We start from the raw sequence: 22640 nt of genomic DNA on the forward strand, positions 1-22640 counted from the left end.
ATTTACGCAAGCAGACATTCTCCGAGAGAGAGAGAGAGAGAGAGAGAGAGAGAGAGAGAGAGAGAGAGAGAGAGAGAGTAGGAATAATGATTAACATAGTTTACTTCACGTGGAGAGATTTTCTCCTTTACAGTTGACGAAACGGAAGATAATGGCTATATTAGCTTGAAATTACTCATCGTTGGCCTACCATTTCTCGCCCTCCCCCGCTCCATCTCACTTAGACTGTATATGATAGGTCAGTGTTTTTTTTTAGCTAAATATCTTAAAAAGTATATTCCTGTTTAATCATCTGTCTGATTTTAGACTGGAATTTAATCCTAAGCGATTACAAGGCATAGTCAAAGAAATTGTAAAAATAATTTGGGACTCAGGAAAAATTAAAGCCATGTGTTTGTAACAATTTTTTTTCCGATTTGAAACTGTCAAAGGCAACTTGCCTAATTTAGAAATTATGACACAATTGAAATGAGAGCACAGGCTATCTCGACATACAGATACAAAGGGGCGGCAATAATGACTCTCTAGAATGACTTCACGGACCATTTTATTTATTTGTCTACGACAGGCTACGCGCAACACCACGTACCTTCACGAAGTACGTATAAATTAAAGAGAAAGCCTATGAAGAGTGCGATCGTGCCTTCTCGACATAGATTGTTTGTACTCGAGAAAATAGTCGTAAATAATTCAACTACTTGAATTCGTGGAAAGATGAGGGCAGACATTCAATAACAGGTACAGGTGTTCTACTGGTAATTAAGATGATCAATTCGTGTGAATTCCGCCGTTATTATATTCTCCTCTTCGTCATAACAATATCGTGCGTCTCTTCATCTTTCCTTATAGAGGTGATTAATATTTCGCATTCCGTTTGGAGGTTGAACGCTACAAACGAATTTTAGATGTTATATAGCTGGCCGTAGGCAAAATCAATCAAGCATTAAGTACCGCTACTTTTATTTTATTCAGTTATTTACTTACATGCGGCGCGCCTTTCCTGCATATGAGCGCACAAACATTTAATGACAAACACTTGACTGTCGTGCACAATTTCGCCCTTTTTATGAATGAAATATTAAACCAGAGAATGCATCAATGTGTTAAAAATAGTATAACAATTACAGCCATTGCTTTTCAACAATGCAATTAAAACTCGAAGTATTTTAATAAATACTTCGATCTAATTCATATACATTCTGATAATATAAGAACAAGCGCGATAGGTTAAAATGTATCACAAGAGCTTTTGTACTGGGAAATAATGTACTCAGATTTTCGTAAAAGAACCATCGTCCCTGCTTATGTCATTTGTGCTTAAGTCAAAATACGTACAACAAAAAAGCCAAACAAACTTAATTTGTTATGATATCTGGGGTATTGATTTAATATAATACTATTAGAATATCCTATTTAAAATCATACTTCTTATATGCCATGTAAAATATAAAATTAGCTCTAATGAAACCTGTGTTTGTTTGTTGTTGTACGCATTCGACATTTGGCCTGAATGTCCGTGACGTCACGGTAACTAGTGAGAAAAAGTGAAGATGGCTGCCTTAGATGACAGCCTTACACATTTTGAAGGACAAAAATGGTCCTTCTGGGCCGAAAGGCTCGGCATGAATAGTCCCACAAGTAAGTGTGATAATTTAGATTAAATGTGAACTAAGTTTGATAGGGCGCGGGGGCCTATGACCCCTAAAATTGGATACAGAAAGTGAAGGATCGCACGTGAAATCTGCGAAAGAAAATAATGTCGTCCTAATTTTCAATGTTATTATTCCTTCTAGGTGACTCGGAAGATGACGAGAACAACAAATCCAGAAGAGAATCCACCACGACTCGACTTAAAAAAGAAGGTGAGTGTGACAGCTGTTTTGTGGCTAGGAATAATATAAAAGGGGGAGAGGCTCGGTTCTATCGTAAACAATATCCAACAAAAGCGAACGACAACAACATTCAGTAATAATAATAACAACAACGCTGCACTTCGGCACATTTGTTTACTCCCGCCGTTGTTGTTTCGTCTCCCGCTCTTCGGCAAACCTTTTCGGCGTCATATTTTGGCCAGTGTTAGCATGATTAGCGAGCGGTTTATTGGTATTGACGTAGGCTAGGCCAGTATAGGCTACGCAAGGTGAGGGTTGGCCTGCCTGCCGTAGCTTGAGGAGCCTGTAAGCTCCCCCCGAAGGTCGACAAATTGCTTTAGGCTTTTGACTGGTGCTGGTGACAGTGCATACACAGTTGAGTGAGTAGAACCATTCAGTGTATTAGGTATATTGACCTTGCTGTTAGGCTAGGCATTCAATTTGAATTTTAGGTTAGGCTAGGCAGAGGCTAAGTAGCTGGGCCAGTTTCTGTTTAGGTTTAGGCTAACATAGGTTGATCCTGTTGTATTTTGCTGTGGAAAGCAATTTTCTCAAAGCTGATGGCATAAACATGATTTTGATGGCATAGTTGAAATATTAAGTGAGTACCTGACTTGCAGTACAGCCAAAAGGAAATGTTTCGTTGGGCAGGTTGGAGATAATCTGTTGAGGCTGCAGCATTGCTCATTTTAAGGGCTAATGCAAGTAGGTTAGGCAATGTCAAGGAGGGGGTTGGTCATTCTGTCCTGGCCCAAGCTACCCCAAGCTCTTGGTTATATAGCTTGCGTAGTGCTGTTTAAAGGATTATCAAAGGCTAGCCTAGCCTGTTTCTGTGTAATAGCCATTAAGCTTGGCATAGCCCAACTACCTTATGACAGGGTTAATGCTCCTCAGGTTTCTAGCTTGTTCAACATGTGGGAAAGTTTGGTACCATTTTACTGTAATGCCATAACTATATTGGAGTTTTTATGATTTTCTTTTAAGCCTCCTTAGTATTCTCAATATGAAAAATATAAAAAAATTTTCTCAGATTTGTTGTTGCCGAGATATTTAGTGCCCTTTATGTTTTACCCTTCATTCCCATCAGGCTGGGTGTTCAAATATTTTATCAAAAGTTAATGCTAACCTAGCCTAGTCTTTATGGCTTCTGGGTAGCATGAGCTTTTAAAGTTGGCTTTTAAATATATAGTAAAGTCAGGAGCTAAAACTTAGGTTTTATGATAGGTTAGTTGTTTTGATGTTGACAAAATTTGGCGTTTATTCTTTTGGGGTGTGTTGTTAAAGTTAAGTGTACCTTAGTTTTACCAGACTACTGAGCTTATTAACAGCTCTCCCAGGGCTGGCCCGAAGGATTAGACTTATTTTATGTGGCTAAGAACCAGTTGGTTTTTTAGCAATGGGGCCTACAGCTTATTGTGGAATCCGAACCACATTATAGTGAGAAATGAATTTCTGTCACCAGAAATGAATTCCTCTAACTCTTCATCAGCTGGCTGAAGACTCAAACTCGGGCCTGGCGAGTACCAGTCCACAGCTCTACCGACTTGCCCAACGAAGAGCTTGGGGTGTGTTGCGGTAGGCTCATCACACACCCCAGTAAGTCTGTCAGCAATAGGGAACCCCAGCAGAAAATGAATGTTTTGGGTGGAATATAGCTCATTCAAGGGCTCTGGGTCATACCTGAGTTTGGATTGGCAGGGCATTGACTTCCATTGACACCTCCCTCCTCTCCTGACCGATGGTACTACTGTAATTCCTGTCTAATGTGGGATGGTGCACATCACCTTAGAATCCCACCCCCAGCCTGATCTGTGACACCACTTGGTGTGATGTAAAAAAAAAAAAATGTTCAAAATTTTCAGTTTACATGACATACAGTTGCTGTTCTGTAAAGGAGGCCGTTTACTGAAGGTAATTATTCAATAAATTTAACTTTTTATTTACATATCTTTGTGTATTATAAAACATTGTTTTCATTAGAAATGTGAACTTTAAACTCCACTGTTTACTGTATAAGAAAAAGAAACCCGGGGAATACCATAGTACCTTTGAGAAACAAAACGATGTCAGTGTTGTTAGGCCATTGGCCCCCTTTTGATCGACTTTGGAAGTCCAGCTGTAGGTTTTGGAATGTAGGCAGAAGAATGAAGCCTCCTCCTATCTTGGGTACTACTGTGGTAGGGATATTGTGTCCTAGATGACATGAGGTGTCCAAATTTTTTTAATTGATGACATGCTTGAGACTATATTTTCTCCACAGCTGTTATTGTGCCTTTTGAGTGTATTTCAGTATTGCCATCACCCTGGCTGTATTTTGTGGTCCCCATAAAGAGAGGTATAGGTATGATATACCAGCAGGAGGTAAGTAGTGATATAACAAGTTTCATGTCCTGTTGAGGTGAACAGTAAATATGTTGTGTGATTGGGAAATGATGTTAACTTCATTGTTATCCAAATGAGGTATTTAAGGATAAATTCATAAAGGAGATATTTATCAGTATAAGGCAGTATGGGCAAACTGTAGCTTATTAGATTAAATCTAATTCATCCTATACCTTTTGTAAGAAGAAACCCTCCAGGCTACTTATGTGAGAGTATTAATATTTTTAACTTGGTGGTCAGCTGAAAGTATTTTTAAATGCTTAAGTAATTCACCAGATAGTATACAGAAATGAACATTTCAAATGCTTTGTCACTGATTGACTTGAAACCAGCACATTTTCTAGGTGCTCAGCCGTAGATGATGATGATGATGATACCATGCCACACACTCTTGTTAACTTCCTCAAAAACCTGCACGTTAGCTTTTCAACAGGAGACAAGATGTCTACTTAAAAGGTTGTCCCAAAGTTTACAGCTGGGGATTTTTTTGTTTTTGTATTTGTTAATGACATATGTAATTAAAAGATTGTTTTGGTTAGTGTAGGTATGTGAAGAATCTTGTCAGAAAATCCACTCATGGATATGCAAGGGAAAATTTCAGCCTTTCCCTTTGTGTAAAGTTACTAACTTTAGGAAAGGTCTGAGAGTTTCTAGTGGAGGCCAGGGCAATGCTCTATCCCAGGTGGTTAAGTTAGGATATATCTTTTATTAAGAGGCCAGTTTTTTCTCTTTAGTGACGATAGTCACAAAGCATATATTTCTCCCCACTGATTTTCTTTGTGCTTTGAGTGTATGTCCTTTGTTCCTATGGGAGTAGAAACCATAGCCTTTTATTCATGATTATTCCTCAACATTGAGCGGGAATTCATAGGTAAAACCTGTTAACAAGGTAGTTAACTGGTGGTAGGTGGGTGAAACCCCATCATCACACACGTTTTCTTTGGCTGCTATCGAGTAAGGACATTTTGCTGTGCTGCCAGGCTGCCTTTTGGAATTTTTTTTTTTTTTTTTTTTTTTGCATACGGTGATGTGTGTGTTTTCTGCGAGGATGCATCTAAGAAAAGTGAGCAAGAAAGGCATGAAGGACAAGGGCAAGTGTGTTGTCTTTTCAAGTCCTCTTTGATTGTGAATCCTCACTGATTTTGTTGTTAATTTTTTTGGAGGGTAGGACCTGCCACCTTGACCTTCCTTGCAAGGGTTGTTTTAGCTGTTCCTCTTTGCAGTGGAAGAGGAATAAAGCTAAAAAGTATTTCCCAGTGCCAGGGGGAGTGGGACAACTCCTTTGACACACGAATTTTGTCTGATCCTCCCTTCCTGACACCCCCCACCTCCCACATGTTTGTTGTGTGTATTCTCCTCTGGCTTGGACAGAAGGGCCTGTGTGTTGGAGGGCGGGCAGTCACCTTGCACTCTACTCTTGTAAATAAGGCTGCTGTGTTAAGTGCTTATGGGATGATATCTTTGGAGTACTTCCCTGGTAGAGCTTTCCGTTAGCCATACACACTATCCACGAGCAAGTCTACCTCTTGTCCACACACTGGAGTCTCAGCTAGCCCACCTTACCCCCACCAATTTCAGTAGTAGCAAAACTAGGCTGAGGACATTGGTACAGCAAAAGCAAGAAGCTTGTCAGTTTGAATCACAATTTGGAATTCCAAAACCTTAACAACAATAACTCCATTCCCCCAAATGTAGTTTAGCCAAGATGAGAGGGTCTTGATGTCATATCAAAACTGCACACCTAGCGCTGAATCACAATTTGGAATTCCAAAACCTTAACAACAATAACTCCATTCCCCCCCCAAAAAAATGTAGTTTAGCTAAGATGAGAGGGTCTTGATGTCATATCAAAACTGCATACTTAGCGCAGTGGTATTTCTATGTGACGTCATGCCACTTTTAACACTTCACTGAATTCTTGTGTATAATCTATCAGTTACTGCTGTTTTTCTTTATGGCTTCTTATTATAGTCGTCTTCGTTTTAACGTGCTTTTTCCCATTTTTATATGGGGTAAGCACGATGCCTTCTTTTGAAGGACTTTGATTTGGTGTTGGGGTAGGCCGCAGCCTCGATTGGCTGCCATTACAGTAATTGTAGGAAATGCACTGCAGCTGATAATATGACCAGATAACCACTTGGCTTATGTGGTAGGGTTAACATATCCTGCTACGATGTTCATGATTATTGCCAGTACCAAAATAACTTTAAAATTTTGATAATTTTAAGTCTTATGTAATGAATATGACTGACATAAAATAATAGGTACAGTGGTAATGATAACGTCATAGTCGAAAGTTAAATGGAATCTTAATAAACAAAACTTATGTTAAAAAGTGAGACAGTAATCTTAGTTACAGCGATATAACTTGTTTAGGATTCTGGTATATGTGTGTGTGTCTCAGTCTTACTCCAACCATACCTAAAGACTTCTTCCACTAAAACAACTCTAGAGCTGATTGGTGGAACTTGTGCAAACAGATAAAGAGACCCCCACCCCCATAATAAACATTGTTACCATATAATGTTTCGAAGTCTATCACCAAGGCGTAACAGGTGGAAGTGTTCGCAACTGTACATACACATGATAATGCTTGAGGTCTCACTCCTGTAACCTCCATTGGTTTGGCTTTGACTGATCCTAGGAATTCCTACGTAAGGGTGAATACAGTTTGTTTGTGGCTCTCTGGTTGGTATCATTGGAACTCTTGTGGCTCCAAATTCCTGTGAATGGTTGCTGGAGCAGGCTGGCTTGTTGTTCCTCTTTTCTGGGGTGGGGATCCTTGGGATCTGATAGGACTGGAGGTTACTGCACAACCAGAACCTCAGTAGGCCAAGTTTGAATAACATTATCACAAGATCATAGTACTCGTATAGCATGAAGTGAGTCTGAACTTGATCTTGTCAGTCAAGTTTACCCTTTGAGTGTGCTCCTAAAGTGATACCTGTCATTCAGATTGCAGTGGTCACAGCTTGCTCCTGGGTTAATGGTGTGATTCTTTGGTCATAGGGTTCTTTGTTGCCAGTTAGGTCAAGCTAGCTCCTCCCTTTACAGCTTACATGCCAGACGAGTTTCTATGTGTGAGTAAGCAGAGATTACTCTTCTTAGTTGGACTTGTCAGTGTAGGGACTGAAAAACAACTTCCTCCTGAAGAGTTCCTGACAAGAAGGTGCTTCTTTCATGTCTGGAGTCAGTTACTCTGGCTCCTGTCTAAGCATCATTGTGGATTGATCCATGGTTGAACTTGCTTGCTAACTTCTCTCTCAGGTCTCATTAGAGGATGAGATAGCTGGAGGCTGTTGGCGCTGGGGGGAAATGTGCTGATTATCAGAGAGCCAGTATTTGTGCAAAATTTGTTTTGAGAAAAAAAAAAAGTATATCTTAGTTTAACCAGACCACTGAGCTGGTTAACAGCTCTCCTAGGGCTGGCCCGAAGGATAAGATTTATTTTACTTGGCTAAGAATCAACAGTAGAACAGTAGAAGGTGTGACGACTTTGTATCTTCTCTCTTCTTTAGACAAGTTTGTACTTTGGTGCTGGAAGGGGTATCTCTCCAAGAAATCAAGGCAAGAAACCTAACCGCTTCCTGTAGGAAGGGCTAGAAGGTTTCTCTACCACTTCCCTCTCAATTCTGGCTAGGAAGGGAGGTAAGGGGACAAGAACAAAAGGGGGACACTGAGGATAGGAGCTCCCCTTTCCAGCTGCCATGAGTAGGGGGATGCCTGTCTTGCCACTGGGTGGTGTGGCAGGGACAGTGAACAGAGTCTAGGGTAATATGTGTGGACTGATGCCTTCTCCCTTCTCATTTACCAGTACAGTTCCTGACCTACTCCTCAGAATCTCTGAAATCTCTGGCCCTGTGACATAGATGAAGGGGATGGTTGGGAAGAACTTGGTGGAAGTTGTAGACAGCTGCTCTCTTCCCTTATACAGTTGTCTCTTCCTGGTGGAGAAGGTGACAGGCGGCTGGAGACCATTCAGTGATCTTACCTTTGAATGAGGTTCCCCTACAAATGTAAGTTTAAGATGGAAAAGGCATGTTTTATCTCAGATCTATGAGAGAGTGACTTCATGTTTCCTATGGATCTGGATGATGTGTACTTTCAAATGCCTATCCATCAGTCGTCCACAAAGTATCTCCACTTTGCCTGCACTAACATGGCCCACCAGTTTAAGGTCATAGGCTTTGGATTGGCTATTACCTCCCTTATGCTCTCATGAGCTGATGGCTTGGGCCCATTGACAAGGTGTATGCTTGTATTTATATGAGTACAGTTAGCCAATTTTGGCACCCTTGGGGGTGCAGTTGGTCCAGAACAGAGACTGCTATCTTGCATTTAGTTGTGAGTCTCATGACCTGGTGATTGCAATAAACTTGGGCATTCTGATGGATACAGCAGGAATGTTGCAGCACTGTTTCTCATGTAGTAGTCACCTCGGGAAAAGTTCTTTTGGTACAGGTGCCACGAGTGGCAACTGAAGCGGCATTGGTCAGTCTCAAGCAACTCTCCTTTCCAACTTATGCCCTCTAGCAAGGAAGTAAGGGAGGACCTTTTTTACTGGCTGGATGACAGGGAGTTCCCTTTAGCTCCCCACATCCAGAGATGCTTCTGTTCTCAGGCACACTGAAGAAGGCTGGGCCACTTGCTGGGGTGGTCTGTCCACCTCAGGTAGGCCTATATTAACACACAATGATTCTCATTTGCACATCAGCATCTTGGAAATGTGAGCATTGCTGCTAGCTCAATGACATTCAAAAATCATGTAGAGTTGATGAGCGACACAAATGGGCAATTCACCAGGCCATCAAGCTGTCAGCCAGGTATGAGGAAAGTTTGGGCAAACTGATAAACTGTTTGAGCTTTTGGGGAGCACCAGTGATTGACTTGTTTGCCATGTGGCTAAACAGGAAGCTCCCAGTGTTCTGCGCTTGAGTGCCGGATTCCTGGGTGTCCTTGGAGGATGCCTTGCAGCACCCCTGGGAAACCTTAGACATATATGCCTTTCCTCCATTTAGTCTGATCCATCGGTGTTGATCACCCTGGGACTCTGAGAATGACCCTGTTAACTCCTTGTTGACCCCAAAGTGGTTTCCCATTTGGCTACCTCTCCATTTTCCTGTGGAACTTTGCAGGAGATGTCTGGATACCTTCAAAGTTACTCTTCTACTGTGTACCATGGAAAGTGGTTCATCTGTAAGCATTGTCATAGAAAGTCTCTTCAGTGTGAGTTTCTGTTAAGCATATCACAGACTTCCTTGTGTAACTTTGTAAAAACAAGCTCTTCTTAATGCCTCGGTGAAAGGCTATTATTCAGCCTTGAGCCAGGTCATCTTACAAAAGTCATAGACTTCTTTGCCCTGGTCGAGTTGTCTATGCTTGTGAGGAGCTTCAAAAAGTGTTGGGTACCTCAGGAGCTTTGTCCCTTGGAGTTGGCTGTGACTCTCGTCATCTGCAGCTGAGCTTATGCCCTGTATGAATCCTTGAAGGAGGCCATGGACTGAGATCTCACTCTCAAGACTTTCCTCATGATAGCCTTAGCCTTGGAAAAGTGTACATGCAATTTACGTGGCCTTTTCTGTCTTGTCTGGGGGTCAGAAACTTGGGAGTGTCTCTTGTTCTAGTTCATTCCTGAATTTATGGAGAAAACTCAGAACCAGTCTGTTCCTGTTGAGAGATTCACAGGTTTTATAGTTCCCTCTCTCTGGGACTTTGTTGTTTGTGATCCAGGTTAGATGCTCATATGCCAGTAAGGTACTACCTAAGTAGACCTGACCTCTTAGGCAGAATGTCGACTCCCCTTTGTTAGTACCAGGAGGCACAAAAAAAAGTTGTCTAGAAACACTTACTTTGTGCTGCAACCAAATACTGTAGGTTTATGACTTGTCTGGAGAAGTGGTCAGTCATACAGATAGGCTACGAAATCGAATGACCCATCTTAGAGCTTTGGCTTATAAGGTTTGACACTCTCCATTGTCTCTTTGAACTGAACCCATCAGTTACATTGACCTTGGTATTACACTATTCTTGCATACAGAACATGCTGAATTAGGTTTTTACTCCAGGACGATTCTGACGTTTGTCCACATTGTGTAATATTCAGTAAATTTTTTTAAAAGAACAAGTGGACAATAAGTACCAACATAACTAACCAAAGGTATTGAAAAACAAGGCACATGACTAGATAAATTAGCAGGAAAGGAGTGACTTAAAAAAGAACAAGTGGACAATAAGTACCAACATAACTAACCAAAGGTATTGAAAAACAAGGCACATGACTAGATAAATTAGCAGGAAAGGAGTGACTTATCATATATGATGATGTAAAGATTGTGTTGGACTTATGTGGTTGACAAATTCTACTACTGAAAGTACGGCTTCATTGCGAGGTAGTTTTTAGTCTTGATTATGTCTGATTCTCTCAGCTGGGAAGTTTGTCCCAAGTTAAGCATTTCTTTGAATTTTGAGTTTTTAAATAATCAACTTACCAAGTAATTACATAGCTTGCACGGCAGCTTAAATTAAAAGATTTGCGGGTAACGCTTCAAAGTTTAGTGGAAGTGACTGGTCCCACCCACTTGTGGGAATACCAGGGACTGCTTAGCAGACAACTTCATTCTGCTTCTGCCAGTGCTTGAGTAAACACTGAATGTCAATGGCAGCTTTGTTCAAATTTTTTGGTCAGAGACTGGATTTCGGTGATGTATTTTCGCTGATCTTGGGTAGCCTTCATGCCTACAGGTTTCAGGATCAGTATTTTATTGTTTAGTTTTAAGATCTGATTCAAGTTTTATCATTTTTTGCTACAATAGTGAATTTGCAATTAAATTGAGTGACTACCAGTAGCGTAATTTACTGATTAAACATAAACATTGCGTTTGCAACTACCTTTACCAATTAACTTAATAAACGTAAATATTGCGTTCACTACCGAACCAATAGTTTTGGCAATGAAATGCATATCTATAAGTCTTAAATAATGTTTGATAGGATTTGAGATATGTATGTGTAATGGTACTCTGGGTACTTCAACTATTGTTGGTCAGGTATTGCCAGTAAAGGTTAACTTTTGTTTTCCGAGTAGGGTAATTAACATTGATATTGTGTTAGCTACAGGATTGATATTTTTGGTCATGATATGCATATATGCAAGTCCCAAATAATGTGTTATAGGAATTGAGATATGTCTGTACGATGGTACTCTTTGTACTTCTGCTATGGTCGGTAGAGGTTAATTTTCCTTTTCCGAGTAGCATTATAAATGTAAATAATGTGTTTGCCTCTGGACCGATATTTTAAGTAATGAAATGCATATCTGCAAGTATCAAATAACATTTGATAAATTGATATACAGTATGCCTGTTTAATGGTACTCTGTGTACTTCAAACTTTTGTTAGTAAAGGATTAATTGAACAACATCTTACACTTTTCTTTGCAGAGAACTGGAAAGTGTTGGGTCAGTATGTAGCAAGGAGAGAAATTGTGCTTTAATTTTAGTTGCTTTTTTTGAGGTGAGTAGCTGTGCTCGACAGATGGGAACCATGCTCTGAGTGACCAAAGTGTTCATCAGCTCTCGAGCTCTTAGCTCCCGAGCTACTAGCTCTCCTGGCACTCAGCTAGCCTGGCGACAGCTGAGAGAGCTCCTGGCGCCGACTTCGGTTCGTCCAGCGCCAACTCCCCGCATCAATTTTCTCTCCTTCTACTGGCCCTTATTTTGCTTCACTTGTTCCCGTGCCTGGCTCCCTTGCTTCCATCTCGTGCCTTTGCCAGTCTTGTCTATGGGTTAACACAGAAATTAACCCTGTGAATGTGAAGTGTTGTGCAGTGAAGGAGGTGATTATCTGGTCCGCCGGTTCTATTAGACCTAAGTCACTGTTTTCTACTGGGGAGAAACACACAGTCGCTATGAGCCTCTTTTCATTGCCTTCAGCCATCTACCAAGAGAATCACAGCTACTGTCAGACGGCGTATATCTAATCCTCGATCCGTTTTTCCTTTGGAATGACAATATCTTCCCTCCTGAGTGTTCTTTTGTTGAAAGACTTTTCTTGGGCTCCAAGCAGAAGAGAAGCGCCATGAAGCCTCTCACTAGCGGCACCTGTTCCTGTGTGCCTGAATCAACTTCAGTTCTAGGCACCAACTGTCTGGCACCTGGCGTTGAATCCCAAGTGCCCGACACCTGTTCCAGAGTGCTCGGCACTATTTAGCCATACTAGACTCTTGCCACTGAACACCTAATTCTTTTTCACGGATTTTTTCTTTAGAGCAGTGGTTTAACTGCAGCAGTTGTCACTCCTGGCTTTGTTCAGGACCATTGTTATCCCATGGCCAGACTTTTTTGTATCTTATGGACTTCCTAAGTTCCTAGAAGCCTGTCAGATGTTAGTTTTTAGCCAAGTACAGTTCCACATATATCAGTCTATAGGAGGTGTCATTGAGTCCACGCAAGGCGTTATCACGTTAAGAAGTTGATTCTGCCCTGATGGCCATGTGTCCGTGACTGTCAAGTTTCGGCAGGGTCGGCAACTAGTCCACTTAAATGTCTGCGAGTCTGCATGAGGTTCTGTTTGTTCGCTTGCAGAGAATAACCGAACAGTCCTGTCATCCATTATTGAGGGCGATTGGATGGAGTTTCTGGATATGTAGGATACTTCATTTCATATCCACATACAGACTCTGAAAGATATCTCAGACCTCTCATATGAGACAGGGTCTTCCAGTGCTGGAATTTAGGCTTTGACATCTATAACGTGAGACTTCTCTAGAGTCCTTGCTCCGTTTACTTTTGTCATCTTTTCTGACCATGAACTTCAGCCTGTCCCACAAGACCAATAGGGACAAGGAATCACACCTGAACTCCACTGTTTTTTCCCAAAGACCCAGTTTTCAGTCGGACCTACAGTAGTATCTATCCAAATTTAGATATTCGGAAGAAGTCCCTCATCATGAGACTAGTTTTAGACTGCTTCTCACTCCTTGTTCTAGTAGAGGGAGCCTGCTCGGGGAACTGGGAATTTTCTGGGACATGTCCCCAGGGGAACAAACCTTCACATTTATGCCAGAGAGCTGAAAGCCATTTGCTTAAGGCTTCAGTTCTTCTTGACCCTCGCTCACTCCTGGACTGCTTACAGCTTTCCTTTAGATAAGACCACAATCAGTACTTTTTTTTACATTAGTACTCTCCACTAAGGGTTTTTCTGTGGATGCTAAATTGAGTTTTTCTAGTCCAACTGGAATTTCTGGTGGATGAACTGAGCCGTCAGAAACTCACTCTTACTCCTGAGTGGACCTTGGATCCCCTGAACTATTGGGTTATGTGCTTATATGGGGCAGACTGACCTTGACTGTTGGCCACCCTAAAGGAATCTTCTATTATGGGCAACAGACACCATACTGTAAGATTGTTCCAACCTGGACTTCTAAGCTCTTCCACTGTTGTACATGATCAGGTAAGGGCTAAACTTTTTCAGGCTAGTCAGAATGTTACGATGTTCCTCATAGCCCCATTCTGAACCATAATTTATGGTTCCCGAATGGATATGGTTGATTGGTGGACTCTCCAAGAATCCTTCCACTATTCATTTCTTCTCGAACAACCTCACTTCAAGAGACACCACCAAGGGTGGTACGCTCTTTTGCGGACAGGCTTTGGGCTGTCCAGGTACTTGTCAAGAAGAAGGGGTTTTTTCAGAGGTGCTGCAAGAGATATTTGAAAGGTGCAGACATCATCTTCTAGCTCAGTCTACCAATCTAAGTGAACGATATTCCGAATCGGGTGTCTCGGACTCTAAGTTTCTTCTTCTGAGACACTTATGACTCAAGGGCAGTATTGCTTTTTTTTGGAGAGGATATAGAATCTCGCTTGTTCCACCTTTTTAGGAGTATTGAGCTACGTCTGACTCGACTCAGTAACACAGTTTGCTTGTTTACCTTGGGGTTTTTAAGTGAGAATGAGGACCCTTCCATGACCTGGATTCATTCTCTCTCTCTCTAGAACTTGATGGAAGAGAAGACGGTCTTGACAGCTGAGGACAGTGCTCCGGGCTCCCAGGAGCACCCTCCAGCCTGAGCTTCTACCTCGCCTGACTTCCAGCTTACCTGGCTCCAGCTCTGCCCCGAGCTCCTAGGAGTGCCTGCCAGCTCCGGACCGATTAGACATCCTGGTGCCAGCTTTTGATTGTCTGGTGCCTAAACTCCCCACATCCTTGGCTCTTGGGAAGAGTAGGAAGCTCTCTATTCTGTTGAGAATTTTCAGGTATTACCTGAGGAGGATTGGAAGCACAGAGGGCCATTCATAACTTTTAGTGCTCTGACAGGGACCCTTTTTCGCCCTCTGTTTAAGAACGCATTGTTGTTGTTCATGTATGAACTGGGTGTATGAGACCATTCTTAGTTTCAGAAGAGCATTGGTCCTACTTTTAAGGGAAAGCTAAAGATGTCAGAACATTTTCTAACTCATTAGCCTTCATGCATATACACCCCTAATGTCCTCACCTCTTCACAAAAGTTTAAACTGTTAAAATTTTTTGCAGTACTTTGAGATTATTAGTAACTGGCTTGGCATTGCGGAAGTAAGCATTGGATTTTCTCCTCCTGTCTCTTCACCTTTTAGTAAGGTGCCAAGTTTTGTGGGAGCCTTGGGGTACGGTGCACCTGGAGCACCCACGACTCTCAGTGGATGGGTTGTTGTCTTTATTTCAGTGCAGATGACTGTTATCTGTTTTTTTTTTTTTTTTTTTTTATTGCGGTACTGTGCCCAGTTCAAGGGCACTTTTTGAAGTTTAGCTAGCCTTCAGTTAGCTCTGCTGCAACACTTCCAATTATGCTTTGCTAGCCATCGGACTACTCCTTGGCTGCAAGGCTCCCACTTAGGTAGAAGCCCTTCACAGATTTACTGCCACGCCACTACAGGTTAAGTTGAGCACCAACCAGAGGCAGTTTTCTGCTGCAGGCTCTCTTAACTAATAAGGAACTACAAGCATTGTATCCAATGCTAGCAACTTTTTCTGTTTTAAACTAATTACATGACTTTATGTTTTGGAGTAGAATATTTCTATGTATCCCACCTTCTGTCAATGTGGGGATCAGCTATGTAATTACTTGATAAGTTACTTGTTATAAAAATGACATTTTTATAATAAAATAAAGTTTTATATTTACTTAGCAAGTAATTACATGATCGAACCCTCCTTCCTCCCCTCCGATGGACATAAGGCATACAGTAAACAGAATGAGGTTGTATGCTAAGTAGTTCCTGGTATTCTCGTTAGTGAGCGGTACCAGTCACCTGTGCTAAACTTTGAACTGTTACCCACGAATTTTTAAATTTAAGCTGCCGTGCAAGAGGAAACTACACATGTAATTAATTGTTAAATATATATAAAACTTTATTTTATTATAAAAGTGTCATATTTATTTTGAATAACATGAGTTTGTAGACAAATATTTAACAGTTTTCTTAATGAACAAATTAAGAAAACTATAAGTTAACAACATTGTTAATTTGAAAAGGTGCAGCATGTTGAATGTCGTAGAGATTTCTGATAGGTTTGATACGGGAGAAATTTTTTTAATGCCACTATACTAGATTTAGTAATCAAGCTAGAAAATACTAAATTGTGTGTAAAAGTATCATTAAAAGGAAGGTGATTTACCGTATATCCCAGGGTATAAGGCAACCTTTTAAAAAAATCTTCCCCTAGGAGGAGGGTCGTCTTACACTCCGAGTACAAAAAGCAAACCTTAAATTCTGCTGAGATTTTTAGTGCTAGGCTGCCCTCTGAAGTGTCAATAGTTGTGTCAGTAGTTAATAAACAACACAACAATCGACTCTGTAAACAAAACAACTGTAATAACAGTAAAAACTGTAAGTAATTCAAGTAAATCACTAGCAACACAACTATCGATACTGTAACAAAACACTGTAATGACAGTAAATTACCATAAGCAATTACTATAATTAGATGTTAGGATGAGCGAGCTCTCACTTTGGTACTAGCTTTATCCTGAGTACCATTATTATGAGGCAAATAATATAAGATAATTTGAAGTTACTGAAAGGGTAAATCGTGGTAGTATAACTTTCTTGTTTGTGAAACAGATCCACATTCGTAGTTCCCAGTTGTGCATGACTTAAGAGCCTTGTTGTTTACTAAAGGCCAGTATATCCTTGGTAGTATTTTATAATCAAACTAAAGGGTTTTGTGATATCAATAGTTCCCCAGTTATCATTAATAACATGGTTCTTCTCAATTTTAAAGGAATACATTTGTGCGGATCTACTTCCAACGGATATTACTCCACTGATAGTGACGTCACAGGCGTTGATCATTTGTCGTGATGTTTACTGCATATTTTTCTTATGGGAATACAAAAGTATTTTATCGTGATGGTGAGCTTTGCCAAACATTTTAAAATCTTTGAGGATACTGATTTTATACATTTTTGGTACAGTATTTCTAGTAATTATTTATTTTATTTTGTACCAACTAACTGCATTAGCTGATGGTGTTATTTGATTTATTAAATTGGGGATCTTCTTATATGGCAAACATACCTCTAAACCTACATTTTTACATAAAAAATTGGGGTTGTCTTATACGCCGAGTTGCCTTATATGCTGGCATATACGGTATACTAAATTACAGAGGCTTTCTTTAAGAACTTTCTTTTCAAAATTTTATACTTCAAAGCACTTTGTTTCTTTCACATAGAAAATTATGTTTTAACTAACAGTGAGAAAGGTTTGCTATTTTTTATTTTGAAAAATTAGCTTGAAGTTTGAGGTTGATCTCTGAAGTGGAGGGAAGTTAAAGGTATATAGGTAAGTATTTTTTCTTTACCATTTATAAAAAAGTTTATACGGTCTCATAGTGTGTTTTAGTAAAGTAATTTAAGGATTATTTCTGTGCTTTTCCTTACAGAAATGCCCATATATGGTTACTGTCCTCGATGGGAAGATTTTTACCTTGTGGTGTGTGATGTGTGTGGTCATGCTATAAAGCCGCAAGCTCTTAAGCAGCACATAGGTAAGAAGTGTACTCTTATGTATGGTTTAAGGTTTCTGTGGTGTTATCATTTGTTGAATTGCCTAACACTCAAAGTACAATAGACTTTCAATATTTAGGGTTAGTTTCCCAGCCCCTCCCCTACAAGTAACCAAATTCACCTGCTGCAACTAACATCACCCACAGTAATATACTACATGCTAGGCTATGAAGAGAAGTATATACCTCTACATTGTTAATTTTTTACATGCACCTTATCACTTGCTTAATATTTACCTGCCAACTCTGTTAACCAATCCCAGAAACATTAATTACAATTTATGAGCAGCTGGGAAGATAAGTCTTATCACTTCTGTCTGTTGTAGAATAACCCTAAGAAGTGCAGTAAAAACAATTTAAATCTTAATATATTTCTTTTGCCTTTTCCCATTTTCATTTAAAATATTTTTCATTCTGTTGCTTCCCATTTTCATTTAGAATATTTTTCATTCTGTTGTTTCCCATTTTCATCTAAAATATTTTTCATTCTGTTGTAAATAGGAGTTAATATTGTTTTTTGTTTCATTCCCTAAGGCACTAACCAATGAAGTCAGTTGTATGGCTTTTTTGGACAGTCCACAGATTTTTTTTTTGTCTTTTCATAATTTTTCTTGATTTTACCAGAATTCTGTAAATGCAATAAAGGAGAATCTCATAATAACAGACTATTAGTGTGTTTGGTGTGCCCACTAATAAAGTTTTCAGGATTAACCTGGGATAAGTTCTCTCTGGCTCCCAAACCTCTAGATACACCCTGAACAATTGCAAATGAGGTAAGGAAAAAGTAAAACAGGCACACGGGCTTGTGTACAGAATGAAAATGACATTGCATTATGGAAATAATCATAGCTCTCTGATGGTCTTTTTGTAATTGTGCTGGGAGCTGTTATATTTCACTTATTATGAATTTTATGATTTTAATTGCTCTAAAAGTGCAGTGAAAACTGTGTTACACTGCACTGATGATATGTAAGATACAAGAGGTTAATTTGGTTTTGAAAAGTACAAACATAAATGCAACATTGTTCGTCCCAGTTGTGCAACATTGTTCGTCACAGTTGATAATCCAAACGGAATGCTTGGGAGGTGTAGAATGCTAAAGGGCTTTAGAAGTTACAGTGACAGAAATAAATATTTTCATCATAATATCAGCAGGTGTGAATGGTATCCAGTAGTAACAGTTTATCCAGTTATGAATGATTTTTATAATGATGTGTGCTGTACTGTGAGAAGTATGCTCAGTAGAGAAGAGACAGATACAAATTATGTAGACCATTACTGTATGTGGTAGTTGCATCATCATATAGCATATACTCTCAGCTTGTCTTTACTCGGGGACTATTAAACCATACTCATTCATGTTCATATCAGCCTGGTTAACATAGGTAATATAATGGCAGATAATGTCTGATATCTACTGAAACTTGACACTGCAGGACCCTTTAATGTGAAGAAAAAAAAAGTTATTTATATAAAGTAACTTTTTTCATGAGGTAATTCCATAGCTGATCACATGTATTTCCATGGCTTAGCTTCTAGTCAGTATGTCATTAAACCTTGGTAATGCACTTGTAGTACATTTGTTCTAACCAGTTGATTCTATTGTGGGGGCTAATGTATGAAAATTCACTTGCACCTTGTAGACTTGCAGGTGGACACAAAAAAAGGAGTGTAATTAGACCAGTAAATTGATATTTCATAACTCTGAGTTCTCATAAGAATTTATTCTTTAATCCTTAAGGGATGGCATGTTTTATCAATGTGCAGCACCCCAGACCGGGGAGACTTTGAGGTCGGCAAAATAAAAAAAAAAATCACATCAATGGAAAGAGAATGACATGTACATTTACACTATAAATAACAAAAAAAAAATAAAAAAAATTTTCCCTACCTTCCACGGGAAGTTGAAAATGACTATTTACAACCCCTTGGGGACCTCATTTACAAGACAATCGTAAATTTTACCAACTTATATATGTTTTTTCTAATAAATAATATTTTGTAAAATTATTATTACTGCTCACACAATATCAAAACAGATAAGAAATGAAAGCAGTAACATATTTTTTGGATATTTGTTGAAAAATATTCAAATAAATTTACGAGAAGGAAGATTCAGTAACTTTTTTTTTTACTTTTATATGCTTTTTCTAATATTTCTTTGCAATTTTCTTTGTAAAATTACATTTACAACCGACATACTATCGTAAAAGACAAAAACAAAAAACAACAGCAACCCCTTCGTACATATACAAGCAAATTTACAAAAAGACTCGTGTGAGAGAGAGATGCAGTTTTTTCCCCCTTGAAGTCGCAAGCATTACTGATGGCTGTGAAAAGATGTCTGTGGCAAGTGGCCCAACTCTCATGTCTGTATAAAAGTTGCCATTAGTGAATTTATAGCATATAGAAGTATTGGCACCTCTGTTTCGACGCAATATTACCATAACACTGGTGCATAATACTGTTTCACACTGAGGCTCAATCCATCCACCTCCCCAAACCTGTTTTACTTCACACTTAGGCTCAGTCCGTCCCTTAAGGGTTAATGAAAACTAAAAATTGGAATAAAGTTGGAGTATTTAAAGTGCTTTGCACAAGCCCCACTGAAAAGTAGCTCTTTATAAGTTGTCTCACAATTCTATCAGCTCTCTTCTCACTTTGTCACAATCTGAAGGTTCTGTTAAGCTAGGAGAAATTGGATTTTCAGCCCAAGTAGTCAAGTACCCAGGCCTGCTGATTGATGCAGTAGCAGCAAGAGTCCTTCCTGCAGCTTCTTGGGTCAAAAAGTTTATGGAAGCATCAGGACATTACCTGTCAGGACAGGATCAACCTGCTCAGCTTTTACAAATAATGCTTGTTCACCTGTCATCTGTGGAAAACTCATACCTTATGGGCAAACCTACTATACTCGTTTCAGTGGTGTCTGAAGCGTCATGGGTCACCTGTGTCTAATCCTCTGACACTCTTCATGTCCCCTGGCCGAGAAGCAAAGGATGATCTAGTATGGTTGTTAGACAACAGAAACCTTATGGAAGTTCTGCTGAACTGCCTGCTCAGAGAAATGTCTCTCCCCAGCATATCAGAGGTTGGGTAGGTCGTGCACCTGAATAGTCCATTGCCTAGTGGGTGTGCACTCACGACGATTCTCACCTGCACATCAGCATTGTTGAAATGGGTTTCTGAGGCAGATAGGTAGTTGGAGGTTTCTGAGGCAGATAGGTGGTTCACCATGCCATCCAGTTGTTCAGCCATGGTGGTTGGAACGGGTTGGCAGATCAGGTCTGTCGGATACAGGTTGTAAGAATAAGAGTGGTCCCTGCACGTGTGTGTGGCAGAAAGGTTATTTGAGGTTTGCAAAATACTGATGATTGACATGTTCACCATACTGTACTGTACACGTAAACAAGAAGGTCCCAGTGTTCCACTCTTTCTTGCTGGAAAGATGCCATCCAACACCCCTGCTAAGCCAAGTGATATCCCTGTTTGTTGGGCCTTTTGTTACGAATACCTTTTGCCTCATGCTGCTTTGGCAGCCACTTGTGATGAGGGTACTATCAGTCCATGGAGTTGCGTGCATGTAATGGCTGGAGACTATCCAGAATTCCTGTGAGGGAGGTATTTTTCTTGTATTGTTGTGTAGGAAATGTGAGGTAATGTCTGTAATTCCTAGTCATTTGTCTTCCCATGGAGAGTCCATCTTCGGTGGCTGTCATCGCCAGAGGGGTATCCTTCCAGTTGGAATGAGTGCATAGCAGATTGAAGAGTTTGTCATGTATAGTCGTACCTCAGTTGAAGGACTTAATCCATCCCAGAAGGCTGTCCTTTAACCAAGGTAATTTTTTTATAAGAAATACAGTAATCCCTTGATTACCTGTTTTTCCTGTCCGCAGTTGCCTTAATCTGCATGCAACCAGCCCCTTGGGACCACAGATATATGTATAATGTACAAGCAGTCCTTGCTTCTCTGTGCGTCGGTTAACAGCATTTCAGTTTTACGACGCTTCACTAGCGACGTCGGCAACCAGATTTTCGGTGATGGTAAGTGATTTTTGGCGTCTGTAAACAGTTTATCGGTGCTGTTAAAGTGGTTTATTGGCACTTTCAACATCATAAATGCCATTTATTACCATAGTTATCGGCGATTTTTATCTACCCTTGGCAGGAAACGGAACCCCCGCTGTTAACCGATGGCTGCCTTACATAAATTTCATACAAATGTAAAAAACTGCACTCTAATGGTTGGCAGTGCTGCTGGGGCATAAAGAAGTGATGGTAACATTGCTTAATGGCATAAACAGGCTGAGAAAGTTTACATGGGGAGGCCTGGTAAATAGTTTTGGGGTTGGGTGAGAGGAAGGCTGGGTGGAATGGGAGGGGAGTTGTTGGCAGTGCTGCGCTGGCTGAGAGAAGCGTTAATAACGCTGTTGACAGGCATAAGCACACGCAGAGCTAGGGTTATTGGGGGAACAGTTGGCTTGGGAAGGAGTTTCCCATAGAGAAAGGGGATGGAAGGTCATGCCGGATGGGTAGAGAGGGGTAGGTGGGCGTTTGACTTCTTGAGAGGTTTTGTGATTGTTGAAAGTACCCTTTGTTTCATGTTTTATTGATGTTTATTATTTTTTTTTTTTACATTTTACAAAAGGATATTAACTTGTAAGAGTATAATCATGCACAACACAAAGAGAGAGAGAGGTGAGCAGCTCAACATGTTGCCAACATGTAGGGAAAATTTCAGGACTAAATGTGCATTATAAATATTTTTTATTAATATATGAAGGGGGGGGGTTGCCATGCCCCATACTGGGAGATGTTCTGCGCATTGATGTGAAACTTCACCATTGCATGAAAATATATATTTTTATAATAAAGTATTTTTTTTTAAATTCCTTTATACTGGCAACTTTACCTATTTGATTAGCAAAAGAATAATTTTCAAGGTTACTGGAAAATAGTTGCTGTATGGCCCATTTGGGAAGGATATTTATTAATTTTTTTTTATGTAGCCTTGTGATTTTGTTATGAATAGTTTGTAACAGACATCATAAAGATGCTTCGACCCAGTATGCTGCTTTGTTTAGGTGGAAAGCTATAAAAAAAGCCACAGAAGTACACCTAGAAAAGAGAAGAGCAGTGGAGACAGTGGCACATTATTTCCAACACCAGGCCATCCCTCTCTACCACCTCCTCCAAGCCTTTCCTTCTAATATTGGTGTCAAAGTTGTTTGTTCAAATGCCAAAAGAGAAAAACTTGAAAAAAAGGCTGAAGCTAAACCAGCTGTTAATAACCATTCTTAGCATAAACTAAAAAACGTAAGTAACACCCCTGAAAACATGCCA

The 22640-nt window shown here is 40.0% G+C and overlaps 1 protein-coding gene across 3 annotated transcripts in view; it reads left to right on the top strand.

The window, feature by feature from the left end:
* The first annotated feature begins 1486 nt into the window (after positions 1-1486).
* LOC136846501 (uncharacterized) overlaps positions 1487-22640 on the top strand; it is a 100880-nt gene continuing 79726 nt past the window's right edge. The window contains exons 1-3 of one of the 3 annotated variants that reach the window (XM_067117346.1): positions 1487-1638; positions 1794-1862; positions 17178-17282. In XM_067117346.1, coding sequence (XP_066973447.1) covers positions 1551-1638; positions 1794-1862; positions 17178-17282 — 262 coding nt within the window. In that variant the 5' untranslated portion in view covers positions 1487-1550. Of the gene's footprint in view, positions 1639-1793; positions 1863-4597; positions 4710-17177; positions 17283-22640 lie in introns of those variants that run through there. The other 2 variants (XM_067117347.1, XM_067117348.1) reach the window with 2 other exon arrangements.

This window comes from Macrobrachium rosenbergii, chromosome 15 (genome assembly GCF_040412425.1).
Source record: "Macrobrachium rosenbergii isolate ZJJX-2024 chromosome 15, ASM4041242v1, whole genome shotgun sequence".
NCBI lineage: Eukaryota > Metazoa > Arthropoda > Malacostraca > Decapoda > Palaemonidae > Macrobrachium > Macrobrachium rosenbergii.